Below are 15,362 nucleotides of genomic sequence, written 5' to 3'. Positions count from 1 at the left end.
TCATGCTTCTGGGCTGGCAAGAGAACATGCTTGCCTTAGTTCTTTACAGCTTAAGAGGAAATGGCCCGAGCCTTCTTGCAGGCATTTTTACCAGTATTTCTGACATCTCAGTGGCCTCCTCTAAAAGTCAATACCATCTTCATGTCAGATTATTCCCCTTTCCTCCATTGTTCTTTATGTCACAATTTATTTTTCTAATGCATAGAGTTACCCCCATATCAGAGTTACTCGCTCCTGTGGTTTGTTATTAGGTCTTAAAGGAAGTCCAGTCCGAAGCCTTTAAATGTAGTGTGCTGTTGGTTTGTTTCATTGGAGGAGTGGGTAGGTCCTTCCTTAGCTGAAACCTAGTACTGACAAAGCCTTGTAATAACCTGCATACAATCATATGACATTATATGTAGCATGCACATGTTTATGTGGACTTTTCTTACCACTTTGGATGTGTGTATTTAATTTATAAAATGGAAGACAGAGATATCAAGCTTCCAGTTAAAACAGTGGTTTATTTTATAGACCCTGGCAGCAAATTCTAGTTTCCTAAACTGATTCACAATAGTTTAAAAGCCAGGGCCAGTTCCTGAAGTTTTATGGTTCAGCCTTAAGTCATGGAATCTTTTTTATAGATTGTAGTATCTTCAATTCTGGACTATAAAGGAGGAAAGCACCAAATAAGCAAAACGTCAAATTTGAGAAAAGGACCCAGTTTGTTGACATTGACTGTTTTCAAGAGCTACTGAATCACATTCATTGTGATAACCACATTGGAAGCTGTCAATATCAGTGATGATTTCAGAGAGGTTTTTATTAAATGTACAAACTTTTAGTATCTTATAGCAGGGGTCCCCAACCCCTGTGCCCTGGATCAGTACCAGTCCTATTAGGAACGGGGTTGCACAGCAGAACGTGAACCTTACCCCCCGAGCTCTGCTTCCTGTCAGAACAGTGGAGGTCTTAGGTTCTCACAGAGGTGCCAACCCTATTGTGAAGTGTGCATGTGAGGGATCTAGGTTGTGTGCTCCTTGTGAGAATCTTGCGTGATGATCTTAGGTGGAACAGTTTAATCTTGAAACTATCCCCGCACCCCATCCATGGAAAAATTGTCTTCCATGAAACTGGACCCTGGTGCCAAAAAGGTTGGGGACCACTGCCTCATAATTTATGAAGCATACTCACATGTAATATACCTTTTAACTTATGTATACAAGATTTACTTCTTACAAGTTTTTTCTCTTTTCTAAGACATATCGTAGATATACTCTACATGTAAAGTAGGTAGAAAATAAAAAGATTAATATACCATATGATCCATATCCACAGAAAGCTCTAATGGGAGAAGCAAATATACTGATAAATATATACAGTACAGAATGGTAAGCACCAGTAGAGGAACAGGGTTGAGATTGCTTGTGGTGCCTAACTATGGCTACAGGGATGGGAAAGGGTCTCTTAGAGAAGGTAGGATTTAAGCTTGGCCTTATAGGACATGACGTATTTCAGTAAGAAAAGACAGAGGGACAAAGGTTCTCTAAGTCAGTGGAATATCCTGAGCCAAAGCATAAAAGTAGGAAAATTAAGAACATAAATATTTATTTGTGTTCCATTAACTTTAACGTCTAGTGCTGTAGAATCTAACCTGTTTTACTCATAACTTGTAGATTGGCTGTTACCCAGAGAAAGTTTTCACCAAAAGCACCTACTCTATCCTCTTAAATGATGTGTTCATGGGAGCTATAAACTCTACTCTTCGTTAACAGGAACATATTCACATGCTTGAAACAGATCATTTATATATTGTATGCTATTATTTATTTTTTTCTAGTGCTCTAGTGACTGCTGAACACATTCATACATATTTCACAATTGAATCCTTCCAAAATTCTCCATAGTAAGTGACGGTATGTAGTTCTTTTGAGCATTTTTTCTTTAGGGAAAATTAAAGCACCAATGTTTAAACAACTTTTTCCAGGTTCACTTGGCCAATAAATGCAAACTCACACACAATTTTGAACCCATTCTTTATACCTATATAGTTATTACTATGTAGATGCATACAATTCATATTTATCTGTATTGATATGTAAGAGATTCAGAAAATTAAAGTTGAGAAAGATGAAGTCCGAAATTAGTGATTTTGACAGTCAAATTAATTCTGGGTGCACAGAATTGAGAACAAAAGTAAAAGTGGCAGGAAGAGCTCATTTCAGGCAAGTATTAATGGAAGCAAAGTCAGTAGCTAAGAATATGCAAATCACATTTAAAAAGGGAAGGCTTTACTATTATGGGATGAAGGTAAGGATGTCAGGTCTTAAAACAGGGCAGTTTATGTTTTTGTGTTAAGAGTCTTTATATTTCACAAGACTGCAGGGACTGGGCACTTGTGAGTCTACTACTTCTATTTTTTAATAATTGAGGGCAAAATTGTCAAAAGCAGATGCAGCTGAATCTTACATGCCATTCTGTAATTTTATATTGCTCAATAACAATTGGTTTTCATTTCTTCACACTTTAAAATGGATTGAACATAGTTTAGATTCCACCATGAAAAAGATAACTAATGTGAATTTTTATTTTTCTGATGTGAGGTAAATGTATCTGTCTATTGAAATTCTCCATGACTAAAGCATATGTAAACATGTGAAGTGGGTGGATCACGAGGTCAGGAGATCGAGACCATCCTGGCCAACACGGTGAAACCTCGTCTCTACTAAAAATACAAAAATTAGCTGGGCATGGTGGTGGGCGCCTGTAGTCCCAGCTACTCAGGAGGCTGAGGCAGGAGAATCGCTTGAACCCTGGAGGGAGGCAGAGATTGCAGTGAGCCGAGATCGCGCCATTGCACTCCAGCCTGGCAACAGAGAGAGACTCTGTCTTAAAAATAATTTTAAAAAATGTGTTAAAATGGGTAAATTAATTCCATTAAAAAATGGATCATTGCTTGTTACATGGAGATCACTGTATTAAGTGGTTTAGGAGACAGTTGGCAGTGTCTGTGTAGTGGTTGTTCAAAATTATTTTTTATTAATGAGAATCAAATATTAATGAGAATCGAAGTTGTAAGTTTGGAATAAAATATCTCAAAGCTGTGTGGTAGAGCATTATGTGCTGTTCTTAGCATCTTTATGCATTGGAATAATTTATCCTTTTGATTTTTTAGAAAGTTTTGTCTTATTTTAATTGACACATAAGTATACATAATTATGTGTACAGGTGTTGTTTCCATATTGTATTCATTATATGATGATTAAATCTGGGTAATCAACACATAAATCTGTTGCCTAAAACATTTACCATTTATTTTGGTGACATCATTAAAAATGCTTTCTTCTGGCTATTCTGAAATATATAATACAAAAGTGTTAACTCTTGTTATCCTACTGTGCAACGGAACACCAGAAATTTTTCTTCTTGTTTCACTGTAACTTTGTACTCTTTGACTAAGCTCTTCCTGTCTCTCCCTTTCCTATGTTTCTCTCTGGCAGTCACCATTCTACTCTCTACTTCTATGAGAGCAACTGTTTCTGATTCCATGTAAGAGTGAGATCATGCGGTACTTGTCCTGTGTCTGGCTTATTTCACTTAACATAATATCCTCCAGGTTGATCCATGTTGTTGCAAATGATGGGGTTTCATTATTTTTTATGGCTGAATAATATTTCATTGTGTATATGTACCACGTTTTCTTTATCCATTCACCTGCTGATGGGCACTTAGGTTGATTTCATGTCCTGGCTATTGTGAATAGTGCTACAGTAAACATGGGAGTACAGATATAGCTTCGACATACTGACTTCATTTCCTTTGGAAATATATACCCAGCAGTGAGATTTCTGGATCATATGGTAGTTCTATTTTTAATTTTTTGAGGAAACTCCATACTGTTTTCCATAATGGTCTTACTAATTTACATTTCTACCAACAATGTATAAGGGTGCCCGTTTCTCCACTTCCTTGTCAACGCTTGTTATCTTTTATCTTTTTGTTAATAACCATTCTAACTGGAATGAAGTTGTATTTCATTGTGGGTTTGACTTGCATTTCCCTGGTGATTAGTGATGTGGAGCATTTTTTCACACACCTGTCGGCCAATTGTATATCTTCTTCTGAGACATGTCATTTCAGATCTTTTACCCATTTTTTAACCTTTTTTTTCCTGCTATTGAGTTTTTTGAGCTTTTTATATATCTTATATATCCTAGGTATTAACCCCTTTTGGATATGAATATATAGTTTACAAGTATTTTCTTGCATTTTGTAGGTTGTATCTTCACCTGTTGATTGCTTTCTTTGCTGTGCAGAAGTTTTTTACTTTGATGTAATCTCATTTGTCTATTTTACTTTTATTGCCTGTCTCATAAAAAAAAAAAAAATCTTAGGCTCCTAGTTTCATTCTTAATCTGTGAGATTTTGGATTGATCTTTGTATTTCTCTGAGTATGATTTAGAAATATTTGCCTTCATTTGGTCTTTTTTTGTTTTCTCTTTAGCTTAACCAGCTCGAAAAAGCAGTGGAAGCAGCTCACACATTTTTCGTGGCAAACCCTGAGCACATGGAAATGCAGCAGAACATTGAGAATTACAGAGCAACAGCTGGTGTTGAAGCATTGCAACTGGTAGACAGAGAAGCCAAACCACACTTGGTAAGCTCTGTGGACCCCTGCCCTCACCACAGGGAGCTAAGTGCTCCTAAGTTTCATTTGAGTCAAAGCAAATTTCTATGAATGAATGAATATCTCATAAAATTTATTCTCAAATTTTAGTAACATTTTTAGACTTTCAGAGTTCTCAGAATATAATGATCAGGCCTGAAAAAATTGAGATGATTTTTTAAAATTTTAATTAAAATTTTAAAAGTTGAAATAAAAAAACTAAAAAATTAAAAATTTTAAAATTAAGAGAAAATAAAAATTATCTTAGAAATTTGATAAAATATGATAAAAACTAGAACATCATATAATTATCTATAATCCTCTCTGAACCTTTCCAATACTTTTATTTTATACCTAGGAGGTGAGGCCAGTGTAAATTGTTCAGGATTATACTGTGATTTTCCAGTTCCCAGTCCAGTGGTTTGCCCATTGTACCTATACATTTCAAACTGAGGTTTTAAAAAGTGGTATAATTCTTTGTATACACTAAACATTATTTGAAATCACATGTTGAAAGCCTTTTTTTTTTTTTTTTAATTTTTGTTTTTGTTTTTGGTTTTTTTTTTGAGACGGAGTCTTGGTCTGTCACCCAGGCTGGGGTGCAGTGGCACAATCTCGGCTCACTGCAACCTCCACCTCCTGGGTTCACACCATTCTCCTGCCTCAGCCTCCCGAATAGCTGGGACTATAGGCGCTCGCCACTACGCCCGGCTAATTTTTTGTATTCTTTAGTAGAGACGGGGTTTCACTGTGTTAGCCAGGATGGTCTCGATCTCCTGACCTCGTGATCCGCCCGCCTCGGCCTCCCAAAGTGCTGGGATTACAGGCGTGAGCCACCGCGCCCGGCCTTTTAAAAAAATTTTTGACATCACCATTCTCAACATGTAGCCTCCAAAATTACTGCAGAAAAGGATAAGGGAAGACTTTAGGAAATATTTTTTTTAAAAAAACACAAGGCCTAAAAGTGGATGTCACTTCCACCGACATCTGTTGTCCTGCACTTGTTACATGGCCCTACCTATAGGCAAATGATTTGAAAAATACAGTCTTGCATGTGCTAAGGGAAAAAACCGAAATTGACTGATCACATAGCAGCCTATTTGCTCAGTAAGACCCCTCTCACTTGTAAGTATTTGAAGCCAGGAATGCTGTTCTTTATCTCCCAGTGCAACGCTTCTTTATCCCTCCTCAGCACAAGCAGTCAGTACCCCACCTACCGAAATGATCCTCAGTCAGCATAAACCCTTCGCTTTGAAACTAAGAGGTTGTTTGTTTGTTTTTTGTTTTGTTTTGTTTTGTCTGTTTCATTGCAGGAGAGTTACAATGCAGGAGTTAAACATTATGAGGCTGATGACTTTGAGTTGGCTATCAGGCACTTCGAACAAGCCCTAAGAGAATATTTCGTTGAAGATATAGAATGCCGAACCCTATGTGAGGGGCCTCAGAGATACGAAGAATATGAGTATTTAGGGTATAAGACTGGTCTGTATGAAGCTATTGCAGGTAAAGCTTAGTTTTTCATTTTGTTTGTTTCTTGATTATAAAAATACTACTTGCGATTTATAAAAAACTATTCCAGCAAAATAGAAGAATATGTTGTAAAAATAAAAGACTCTCATGTGTCTATCCCAGCCTATCTCCTGTAGAGAAATTTATGTAGTTAAAATTTTGGTGACTGTCTTCCCAAGCTTTTTCAGGTCCTTATGTAAAATATTTGTGTATTTATTTATAGTTATTATTTCATTTCTTATAAAATAGGATAATACTATATATATTGTTTTTCAACTTTTGTTGTTTTATTTTATGCTTAACAATATATTCTGGACTTCTTCTCATGTAAGTACATAGAGTCGTTTTATTGTATTTAATGGCTGGGTAATGCTCTGTTATATAAACACATCGGAATTTAATTGACTAGTCCTTTACTGATGAGTATTTAAGAGGTTGAAATTGTTCATTATTATAAACAATGTAGTAGCGAACACTTTGGTATAGTCTTCAACTACTTAAAATGTTTTGTTATTTAATAAGAATTTAATATATTACAAAGCAGCATTTAAAATAATAGGTAATGCACATTATAGAATAATTTGGGAGATTGGCTAGTTAACCACTTATGAGGGGAAAGTGGGTTCTCTGCTGTATACCTTACACAAAAATAAGTTATATTTGTAATAACAATATAAGTGTAAAATATAGAACTGTTAGAAGAAAATGAGGGAAAGTATTTGTATAATATTAGGAGAAGAAACGCTCTTCTTTTCTTTTTTTGAGATGGAGTTTCGCTCTTGTCCAGGCTGGAGTACAATGGTGCGATCTCGGCTCACCGCAACCTCTGCCTGCTGGATTCAAGCAATTCTTCTGCCTCAGCCTCCCAAGTAGCTGGGATTACAGGCATGCACCACTACACCTGACTAATTTTGTATTTTTTGTGGAGATGGAGTTTCTCCATGTTGGCCAGGCTGGCCTCGAACTCCTGACCTCAGGTGATCCGCCCACCTCGGCCTCCTAAAGTACTGGGATTATAGGCGTGAGCCAGCATGCCCAGCAGAAAAGCTCTTCTAAACATGACAAAAGGCAAGAAAAATAAAAAACAAGTTAAAAACTTTACCTAAGATTTATAAGTACAGATTTATACAATAAACCAAGCTGATCTACAAACACAAATAGAAAGTATTGCAAAATATTTTGTAGGCAAAGTGTTAATATCTTTCATATTCAAAGAGAGCCTGTAAATTATTATTGTTCATAGTAATTTACTTCTTAATTATCAGTAGTAATAATAACCAACGCGGGCCGGGCACAGTGGCTCACACCTGTAATCCCAGCACTCTGGGAGGCCGAGGAGGGCGGATCACGAGGTCAGGAAATCGAGACCATCCTGGCTAACACAGTGAAACCCTGTCTCTACTAAAACTTAAAAAAAAAAAATTAGCCGGGCGTGGTGTCGGCGCCTCTAGTCCCAGCTACTCAGGAGACTGAGGCAGGAGAATGGTGTGAACCCGGGAGGCGGAGCTTGTCGTGAGCTGAGATCGTGCCACTGCACTCCAGCCTGGGCGACAGAGCGAGACTCCATCTCAAAATAATAATAATAATAATAATAATAATAATAATGATAATAACCAACACGTATGTAGCAATTGTGACCTACAAAGCACTTAACATATTTTAATCTATTTAATGCTTTAAGCAACTCTTATAGATACTATTATTACTTACTCTCCTCTCCCTTTTGTAAATGAGGAATTTTTATCTGAAAAAGATTAAGTGATGTGATTAGAGTGAAGCTGGAACTCATATTTGGACTTTTCTGAATCTAGAATCTATACTTTTAAGGTCTACGGAATTGAAAAGCAGGCAAAGGATAATTTATTAATAATTTTTTCACAAATATTTTTGAAGACACATTTTTTTCTGAGTTTTCCATATATGAAAAGCAATGTTCAACTTCATTTATGTACTAAAATGCCAGTGAATACAATCAGTTTACACTCCCCAACTTCCAATGCTTCCAATCTTCCTAAAAAGCACTACTCATCCGGGAGCAGTGGCTCATGCCTGTAATCCTAGCACTTTGGGATTCCGAGGCAGGTGGATCACCTGAGGTCAGGAGTTTGAGACCAACCTGGCCAACATGGTGAAACCCCATCTCTACTAAAATCCAATTCTTTAAAAAGAACTTTCATGATTGGGCACGTGTGTATGTTTTCATTCATTCTCTCTCCCTCTCACACTCCCTCTTGCTTTTTGATTCCTTAAATATGCCGTACTTATTTCCACTTACAGATCTTCAAAGTGTTGTTTTCTTCTATCTCTTGGCTAAAGGCTTGTCCTATTTAGTGCTCAATCTTCAGTGCCTAAGAAGAGTGACTGTAGTAGGTACTTAGTAAATACTGGTTAAATGAATGGGTTGATTAATGAATGATGAATGAAGGAAGGAGATGACATAGCCATCCATCGCATAGCAGGGATTAAAATGGTTAAATACTCCATGTTTATGAGAATGTAGGTTTAGAATTATTGTTAAGAATTACTGTTAAGGTTTCTTATGGAGACAATTAGGTTATAGCTATCAAAAATTAGACTAGGAAGTAGACTGAAAATTAATATGTCAAATGACCAATTTATGTCACACCCAGTTACTCAAAATCAACTCAGTTTGCCTAAATTCAATACAACGATCTCGATTATTGAGGATATTTTCCCGAAAGTTTTGTTTTCTTTTGGATCTCTGCAAGATCCAGTTGCCTAATTTTTGGAATGTCAGTTTTATGTGTGGTTCACATTTTAATTGTTATTTCTGTACACTTGATCTTGTATTTGGAAATGGCAGATTCTTCCTTTATTATAGCTAACTATGTTGTGGTTGTGGGGGGATATGCATCCTGCTTTCACTCCCACATTGGCCTCTACACCTGCTTCTACCAATGGCCACTGAACAGTTTTGGCCAATGTCCTAGATCTGGTTTAGGAAGATTGACCGACGATTTCCCATAGATTAGCATTTAGTGATTTGCTCAAGGTCACCACAGCATGTTGGTAGCTGGAAAATAATAGAGATCTCATAACTCAGGTTCTTTAATTTTTAAGACTCAAACTTATGAAAAACATATTAATTGCACAATGTCATTTAAGATATAAAGAAGGCAAGGGATACACCTAATAAAAGTAATATGACAGTTCTCACTATATAAATTCTTGTCTGGTTCAAAATTGTCCTAAATTAGGAATAAAACTGGCTTTTTAAATAGCAAATGTATTAGGAAATCAGAATATTTGAATTTTAGAGTTTGACATTAACAGTTGGGGAAAAATACAAATGGCTCCTGAATGCAGTTATTTATTACCAGCCCTGCTATGAAACCCTAAAGGATACGTTTCTGTCACTCCTGTTTTGCTGCTATTTATATCCGCTTTGAAAAAATATTCCCATTCAGATTTTGAGTTTTGGTGGGTATCTTTCACCTTTACCTTTTGCTTGTCACTTGGAATTAAAAGGAATGTGTATTAGAAAGTAAATAGAAATGCAAATGGTAAGTTGAGTAGGAGAAAACAGTTGAAGGTTGTTTGTTTTTGTTTTCTTAAGAAATAAAACAGCTGGTTATTTATTTCTAACATGCTAATCAAATAAATAGAACTCATTCTTCCTTCACATCCCCTGGACTGGGTTTAATAACCAGTGGGCTTTAGGGATTCTATTAGCTGTGCTATAAATCATTCAGTTGGCCAAGTTATGCAAAACTGGCATATTGCCCCACACCAGAAAATGCACATTTCCTTCCTGTTGTGTTTTGGGGTCCCTCTGCAAAATCATCAAGATCCAAGCCAAACTCAGACTAAACAGGGAACCTTTTGAAAAAAAGGCAGTTGTGGTAAATTAAATTGCACAGCTATGAGATCAAATGATTTTATCATCATCCTCAAAAGAACACACTCAGCACAGGCATGAAGGAACTATTCTTTCTGGAAAATACATCCATCTTCATTGTAAAAATCAGTCAAGATGAAACGTAGGAGGCATTTTCTTCTCTGGGACATTCACCACTTGTGTTTCCTCATCTCAGGCTTTGATAAGATAGAGTCCAGGGCCAAAGGGGACATGCAAACCCCAACACTTCAGGACCCTGCAGCAAGAAGAATGGGAGCGATAGAAAGGGGAGTGAAGAGAAATAGGAAATAAAATGCTCATTTAAATTCCTTTCATCCTTCTCCCTAGTTTACCAGTCTCTGGTAAAGAATATACAATATCCCTAATATTAGAATATACAATGTCTAGGCGATAGACTAATTTATAACTGTGTAGAATAGGTTTCTGACCAATAGGCCTAAAAAAACAAAGAGTTTTTATTTCTCCTTTAGGACAAATTGGCTTGAAAATGTGAACAAAGAAAAAGAGCATTTTTGCTTCACTTCTCAGCCTGAATTTCCCACATCCATGGTTGTTTCTTTTTCCGAACTGTTCCTTAACATTTACTAGCATCTGAACTTCCATTTCCACTTCCAGGGCCCTTTGAACCATCTAAGATATCCAAAGAGGGGCCCCAAAGTTGTTAAATATGAAAACTGACATTCAGCTGGGTGTAGGTAGGGGAAAGTGGACTGTGGGGTATAAAAAGTGTGCATGGGAAGGGAAGAGTGAGGTACAGAGAACAGACTGTGAGCTAGAGGATTTGGAATCTGCTGTCGTTCTAGTGATCACTGATCAGGAGACCTTGGCAAGTCAACTACTTTCTTTGTAAAAAGGTTTTGCAGTCTGGAAGTGAGGATTGTAGTAATTTTGCTCTCTGAGTGTGGTAAGGTGAGGGACGCTCTGTGTCACTGTGACTGTGACGTTGACGTTTGGGCACTCAGCAGCCTGGAGGAACACATGTTTTGGCTCTTGTCTTCCAGATCACTACATGCAGGTGCTTGTTTGTCAGCATGAATGTGTGAGGGAACTTGCCACCCGCCCTGGCCGCCTCTCACCCATTGAGAATTTTCTTCCTCTGCACTATGATTACCTACAGTTTGCCTACTATCGAGGTAAAGCGTGGATCATCCGTGAAGACTTCTTGGGGGGTTGTGGTTCGTCATTACAGACATCACATTTTTGTAATTTAGTGTCCTGACTTCTTCAGTTTATTATCAAAGCAATAGGAATGTATGCATTTCTTCTCTCCTGAGCCGCAGGACAAGAAGAGCAGAAGGGGAAATCACCAATGGGCAAAGTATAAAATGTAATGCTGTGATAATTTACTGAAAATTATACTAGATTGATATTTTGCATGATTTTTTAGACTTAATATTTTTTAACTCAATTTAAAAAGAACTTTGCAAAATCCTCTTCCTTCCCAAAAACAAAACATTATTTATTATCCTGGTGTTGATGGCACACAATGAATCGTGTGCTGAAGTCATAAACAGTGAATCAAAGTTGAGAGAGTTGCTTAATTTTTATCATTCTTTTTAAAAATCAGGGTCACCTCAGAGTATATATATGTGTGTGTGTGTGTGCGCGCGCGCGCGCGTGTATGTGTGTATAAATACATACACACATACACGCGCGCACACACCACACATATATATATACACACATACATATATTGTAAATTTCCATTAGAAGAAATACAATGTTGTGAGCTTTTTCAAAACAAAGCATACATTTACAATTTCCCTTGTAATAGCTAAATATTTCTGTAATGAAAAGTTTATATTGGAAACATCCTTGTTAGTTCCTTTTAGTAGTTTGCTACTGTTGGATTTGCTCTAATTGTATAGTGAGGGATTTGAGGGGCTTCCTCCAGGACATCTGGGACTCTATGAAGGACTTTGCATTAAAGTACCAGTTTATCACAAACTGCAGCCACGATAACGTTTTAAAAGCACTTATATTACTCATACATTATGTACAAAATGGTACATTACTGTTGCAAAGGTCATCTTCTGGATGTTAACCCAAATTCAGTACAAAAATCAGAATTAACTCATACAATTCTGTTTATCTGTGTTAAAGAATAAAAGTTGTCAACAAGCATCTTCAGATAAAAACTTGATAATTTGTGCAAAACAACTAGCACCAAAGCAGACCAAAGGTAATAACTTTTGAATACCTGAAATAATGTCTTTCCTTTTATCTGTGACTGTTTCTGCTTTTTCTGCTGAGCCTCAATTTATCTTCCCTCTTATCCATGTTTAATGCTGACTTCTGTAGACATGTTGATGGCCTCCCTTTAAAATCCTTTGGACAGACCTAAGCTGACTCTAATGCTGCAACTCTTTTGTCTTTCAGTTGGTGAGTATGTGAAAGCCCTGGAATGTGCCAAAGCCTATCTTCTGTGCCACCCAGATGATGAGGATGTCCTAGACAATGTGGATTACTATGAGAGTCTGCTGGATGATAGCATTGACCCAGCATCCATTGAGGCCAGAGAGGTGAGACCAATGTTTTGAAAAGAAATTCTTGATTCTGCATGTGTTCTGGGAAGAGTTGACAAAAATATAACCCTGGTCTTAAAGATATCTAACAATTTAGCAAAGGTTCTAGAACTCAGTTCTTACAAATTTTATTTATGCCGGAGGCACATTTTTGTTCACACATGCTAGCGTGTGAAAGTGTGTTGAGATGGGCCATGTCTTGCAACTCTGAGTATTTGTCAGCTCACTTGTGACTATCTAATGAAAATATTGCCACCTGAACATTTATCATATCTGTTACCTGTTATTTAAATAAAAAATGTCTTTTTTTACTTATTTTTCTCTAGGATTTAACAATGTTTGTGAAACGTCATAAGCTAGAATCTGAGCTGATAAAATCAGCTGCAGAAGGTCTGGGGTTTTCATACACTGAACCGGTAAGAGGAAAGAAGAAATGTTTATTAAAATAATGACTCAGTGGAATTCTTTTTATGTTTTTATTACCTGCCTCCATTTTTGCCATTTACCTCAAAAAGCTAAGATTTTAATGCCCTCCTTGAGGTAAAAATGGGGGTGGGAGATATTTACTCAATATATCTGATGAACTTTAAAAGACGAATGGATTTCCACATCTGTCATTCCATGTTAATGAGGTCCAAAGTCAAAAGCAAATCTATTGGGTAAAAGTGTTTTGTGTAGAACTCATTTGCCCCGGGAGTGTTTCATTTTCCTAAATTCCAGATGTGGTGTTTTAGTTTTTCTTTTAATGCTTGTGTATTACCTAAACATTAAAGAGAATTCAAAATACCGTCAGTCACAATCCTACCGCCCATCACGCTGACTTCACCCCATTTTTTCATGTTGTCTTCTAATCATTGTTTATATGAAGACTTATCTTTTGCAGAAACATATGCTATGGTATAAAGAGATCTGTATTCTGATTTTTATTTAGGAGGATAGCATAAGAAATTTCTACGTTTGTATAACTTTAAAAGGTATTTTTAGATACATTTTAGTATCTAAAAAGTAGGTAGAATTTAGAATTTTAGATAGGTAGAATTGATGTACAATAAATAAATGAACTCTTCTGCTGAACATTTGAATATTTCTGATTTTTTCATTATACAAAATGCATTAAGCATTTTTCTCTATTGAACTATGTCCTTAAAATAAATTCCTAAGAGTGGAATTATTCTGTCATCAAAGGATATAAGGTTTTAAATTTCTTGAAACTAAATTGCTTTTCTAAGAGAATTCTCTTAGAAATTATTTATTATTAATTTACAATTATATATATACTCATATATGATTACTAAGAGAATAAATAATTCTCTTGGAATTATTTATTTGCATGCTATTTTAATACTAACACTATCTCATGTGGGAAGATTTAGTGACTTCTCTAAAGTCTCATACCTCACAACAGATTGAACAGGCGTTTGAATCCTAGTAATGCACAAAAGTACCATTTTACCACAAATTTATCAGCAGTAAGAAATAACATTTTAAAATCACTTTTATTATTTATGTATTATATATGAAATAATACATCATTTTAACTTATAATTTTTTGATGACCAGCAAGAATAAACCTTTTCATGTATTAACTATTTTTCCTCTTCTTTTAATTATTTGGGCATGGGTTTTGTTCATTTATCCATTGATTACTATGTAAGTTCTTCAAATGATATACAAGTTAATACATTTATAAAATTATTTATAATATGTCCATTTACAACCTTTTTTCATTTCTTATGTCATGTTTTTATAGGCACACTTTTTAAAATGGGTTAATTTTAATGTACTATTTCCAGTACAACACCTTCTAATATATTAATATTTATATCTGTTCTTACTTATTATTCTTTAAAAATTGTGTTATCCAAGAGACCTTAGAATATGTTATTTACTAATTTCATGATATATGCAGATGATTATTTAGGCTGGATTTTGTTTGTTTGTTTTATTCAGAAAACATAAAGAAGTTGAACTGAATACTCTTTGAAATGTTTTTCTGCCACCAAATTCCAAGTCACTTTCTTGGACAAAAGGATGGATATCCAGGCTAATTCCATACTATTTAAAAAATAGATTTGTATTTCATTTTGTCCTTGCCAAATCTCCACTAACTTTAGCCTTCTTTTGCATTAATCTATAAAATATAAATATATTGTATCTTTACACAATATACAAAATTCCTAAATTATAGATCTTTTGAATGTTTTGTGCATATTTTATTTTACCTTAATTCTGTAAGTGATGTTTTGGTGACAAAATTCCTGCGTTTTTTTTTCAATCGATTCAAAACAGAATTATTGGATCAGGTATGGAGGACGACAGGATGAGAATCGGTAAGTCCATTCAGAATCCAAACTGGTTTTTTTATGAGGAGAAATACTTTAGTACCATAACCTGTCATAGAGAAATGTAGCTCTATGAAATAGGCAAGGGGATATAATAAAATAATTGTAAGCTGTGAATTAGGAGTTCTGCAGCCAGGTCCCAGCTCTTCCTGCCGTGTGTTTGTAAGCTTAGGTAATATATCTTCTGCTTTCTGGGTCTCATGTTTTTTTTTTTCCTTCCAGAAAAAAAAGAGTTAAATCAGGCAATCTCTATGAGCTAACATTCCATGATTCCAAATCTGAGAAGATTGGATACTGTTTTTGATTTATTAACAGAAAAAACTATGCAATGGGTTTTTTGATGGTGAATTCCCTTACCGTATTTACTTGAAATAATGAAGTTCAGAAAGTTATACTGCAAGCTAAAATATTAGGTGTCACTAACTGAATCAGAAATCAAGAAAGCTCATTATTTAAGGTGA

The 15,362-nt window shown here is 35.6% G+C and overlaps 1 protein-coding gene across 3 annotated transcripts in view; it reads left to right on the top strand.

Annotated features, from left to right (window-relative positions):
• Window positions 1–15,362, top strand: part of P3H2 (prolyl 3-hydroxylase 2) — a 164,330-nt gene that overhangs the window by 123,232 nt on the left and 25,736 nt on the right. For all 3 annotated transcript variants that reach the window (XM_008009514.3, XM_073023752.1, XM_073023751.1), the window contains exons 2-7: window positions 4,484–4,636; window positions 5,959–6,148; window positions 11,036–11,167; window positions 12,414–12,556; window positions 12,886–12,975; window positions 14,849–14,889. In XM_008009514.3, coding sequence (XP_008007705.1) covers window positions 4,484–4,636; window positions 5,959–6,148; window positions 11,036–11,167; window positions 12,414–12,556; window positions 12,886–12,975; window positions 14,849–14,889 — 749 coding nt within the window. The remainder of the gene's footprint in view (window positions 1–4,483; window positions 4,637–5,958; window positions 6,149–11,035; window positions 11,168–12,413; window positions 12,557–12,885; window positions 12,976–14,848; window positions 14,890–15,362) is intronic.

The sequence above is a fragment of the Chlorocebus sabaeus genome, chromosome 15 (assembly GCF_047675955.1).
Source record: "Chlorocebus sabaeus isolate Y175 chromosome 15, mChlSab1.0.hap1, whole genome shotgun sequence".
Lineage (NCBI taxonomy): Eukaryota > Metazoa > Chordata > Mammalia > Primates > Cercopithecidae > Chlorocebus > Chlorocebus sabaeus.
The sequence above is the reverse complement of the archived record's forward strand: the minus strand, read 5'-3'. Positions and strand labels throughout refer to the sequence as shown.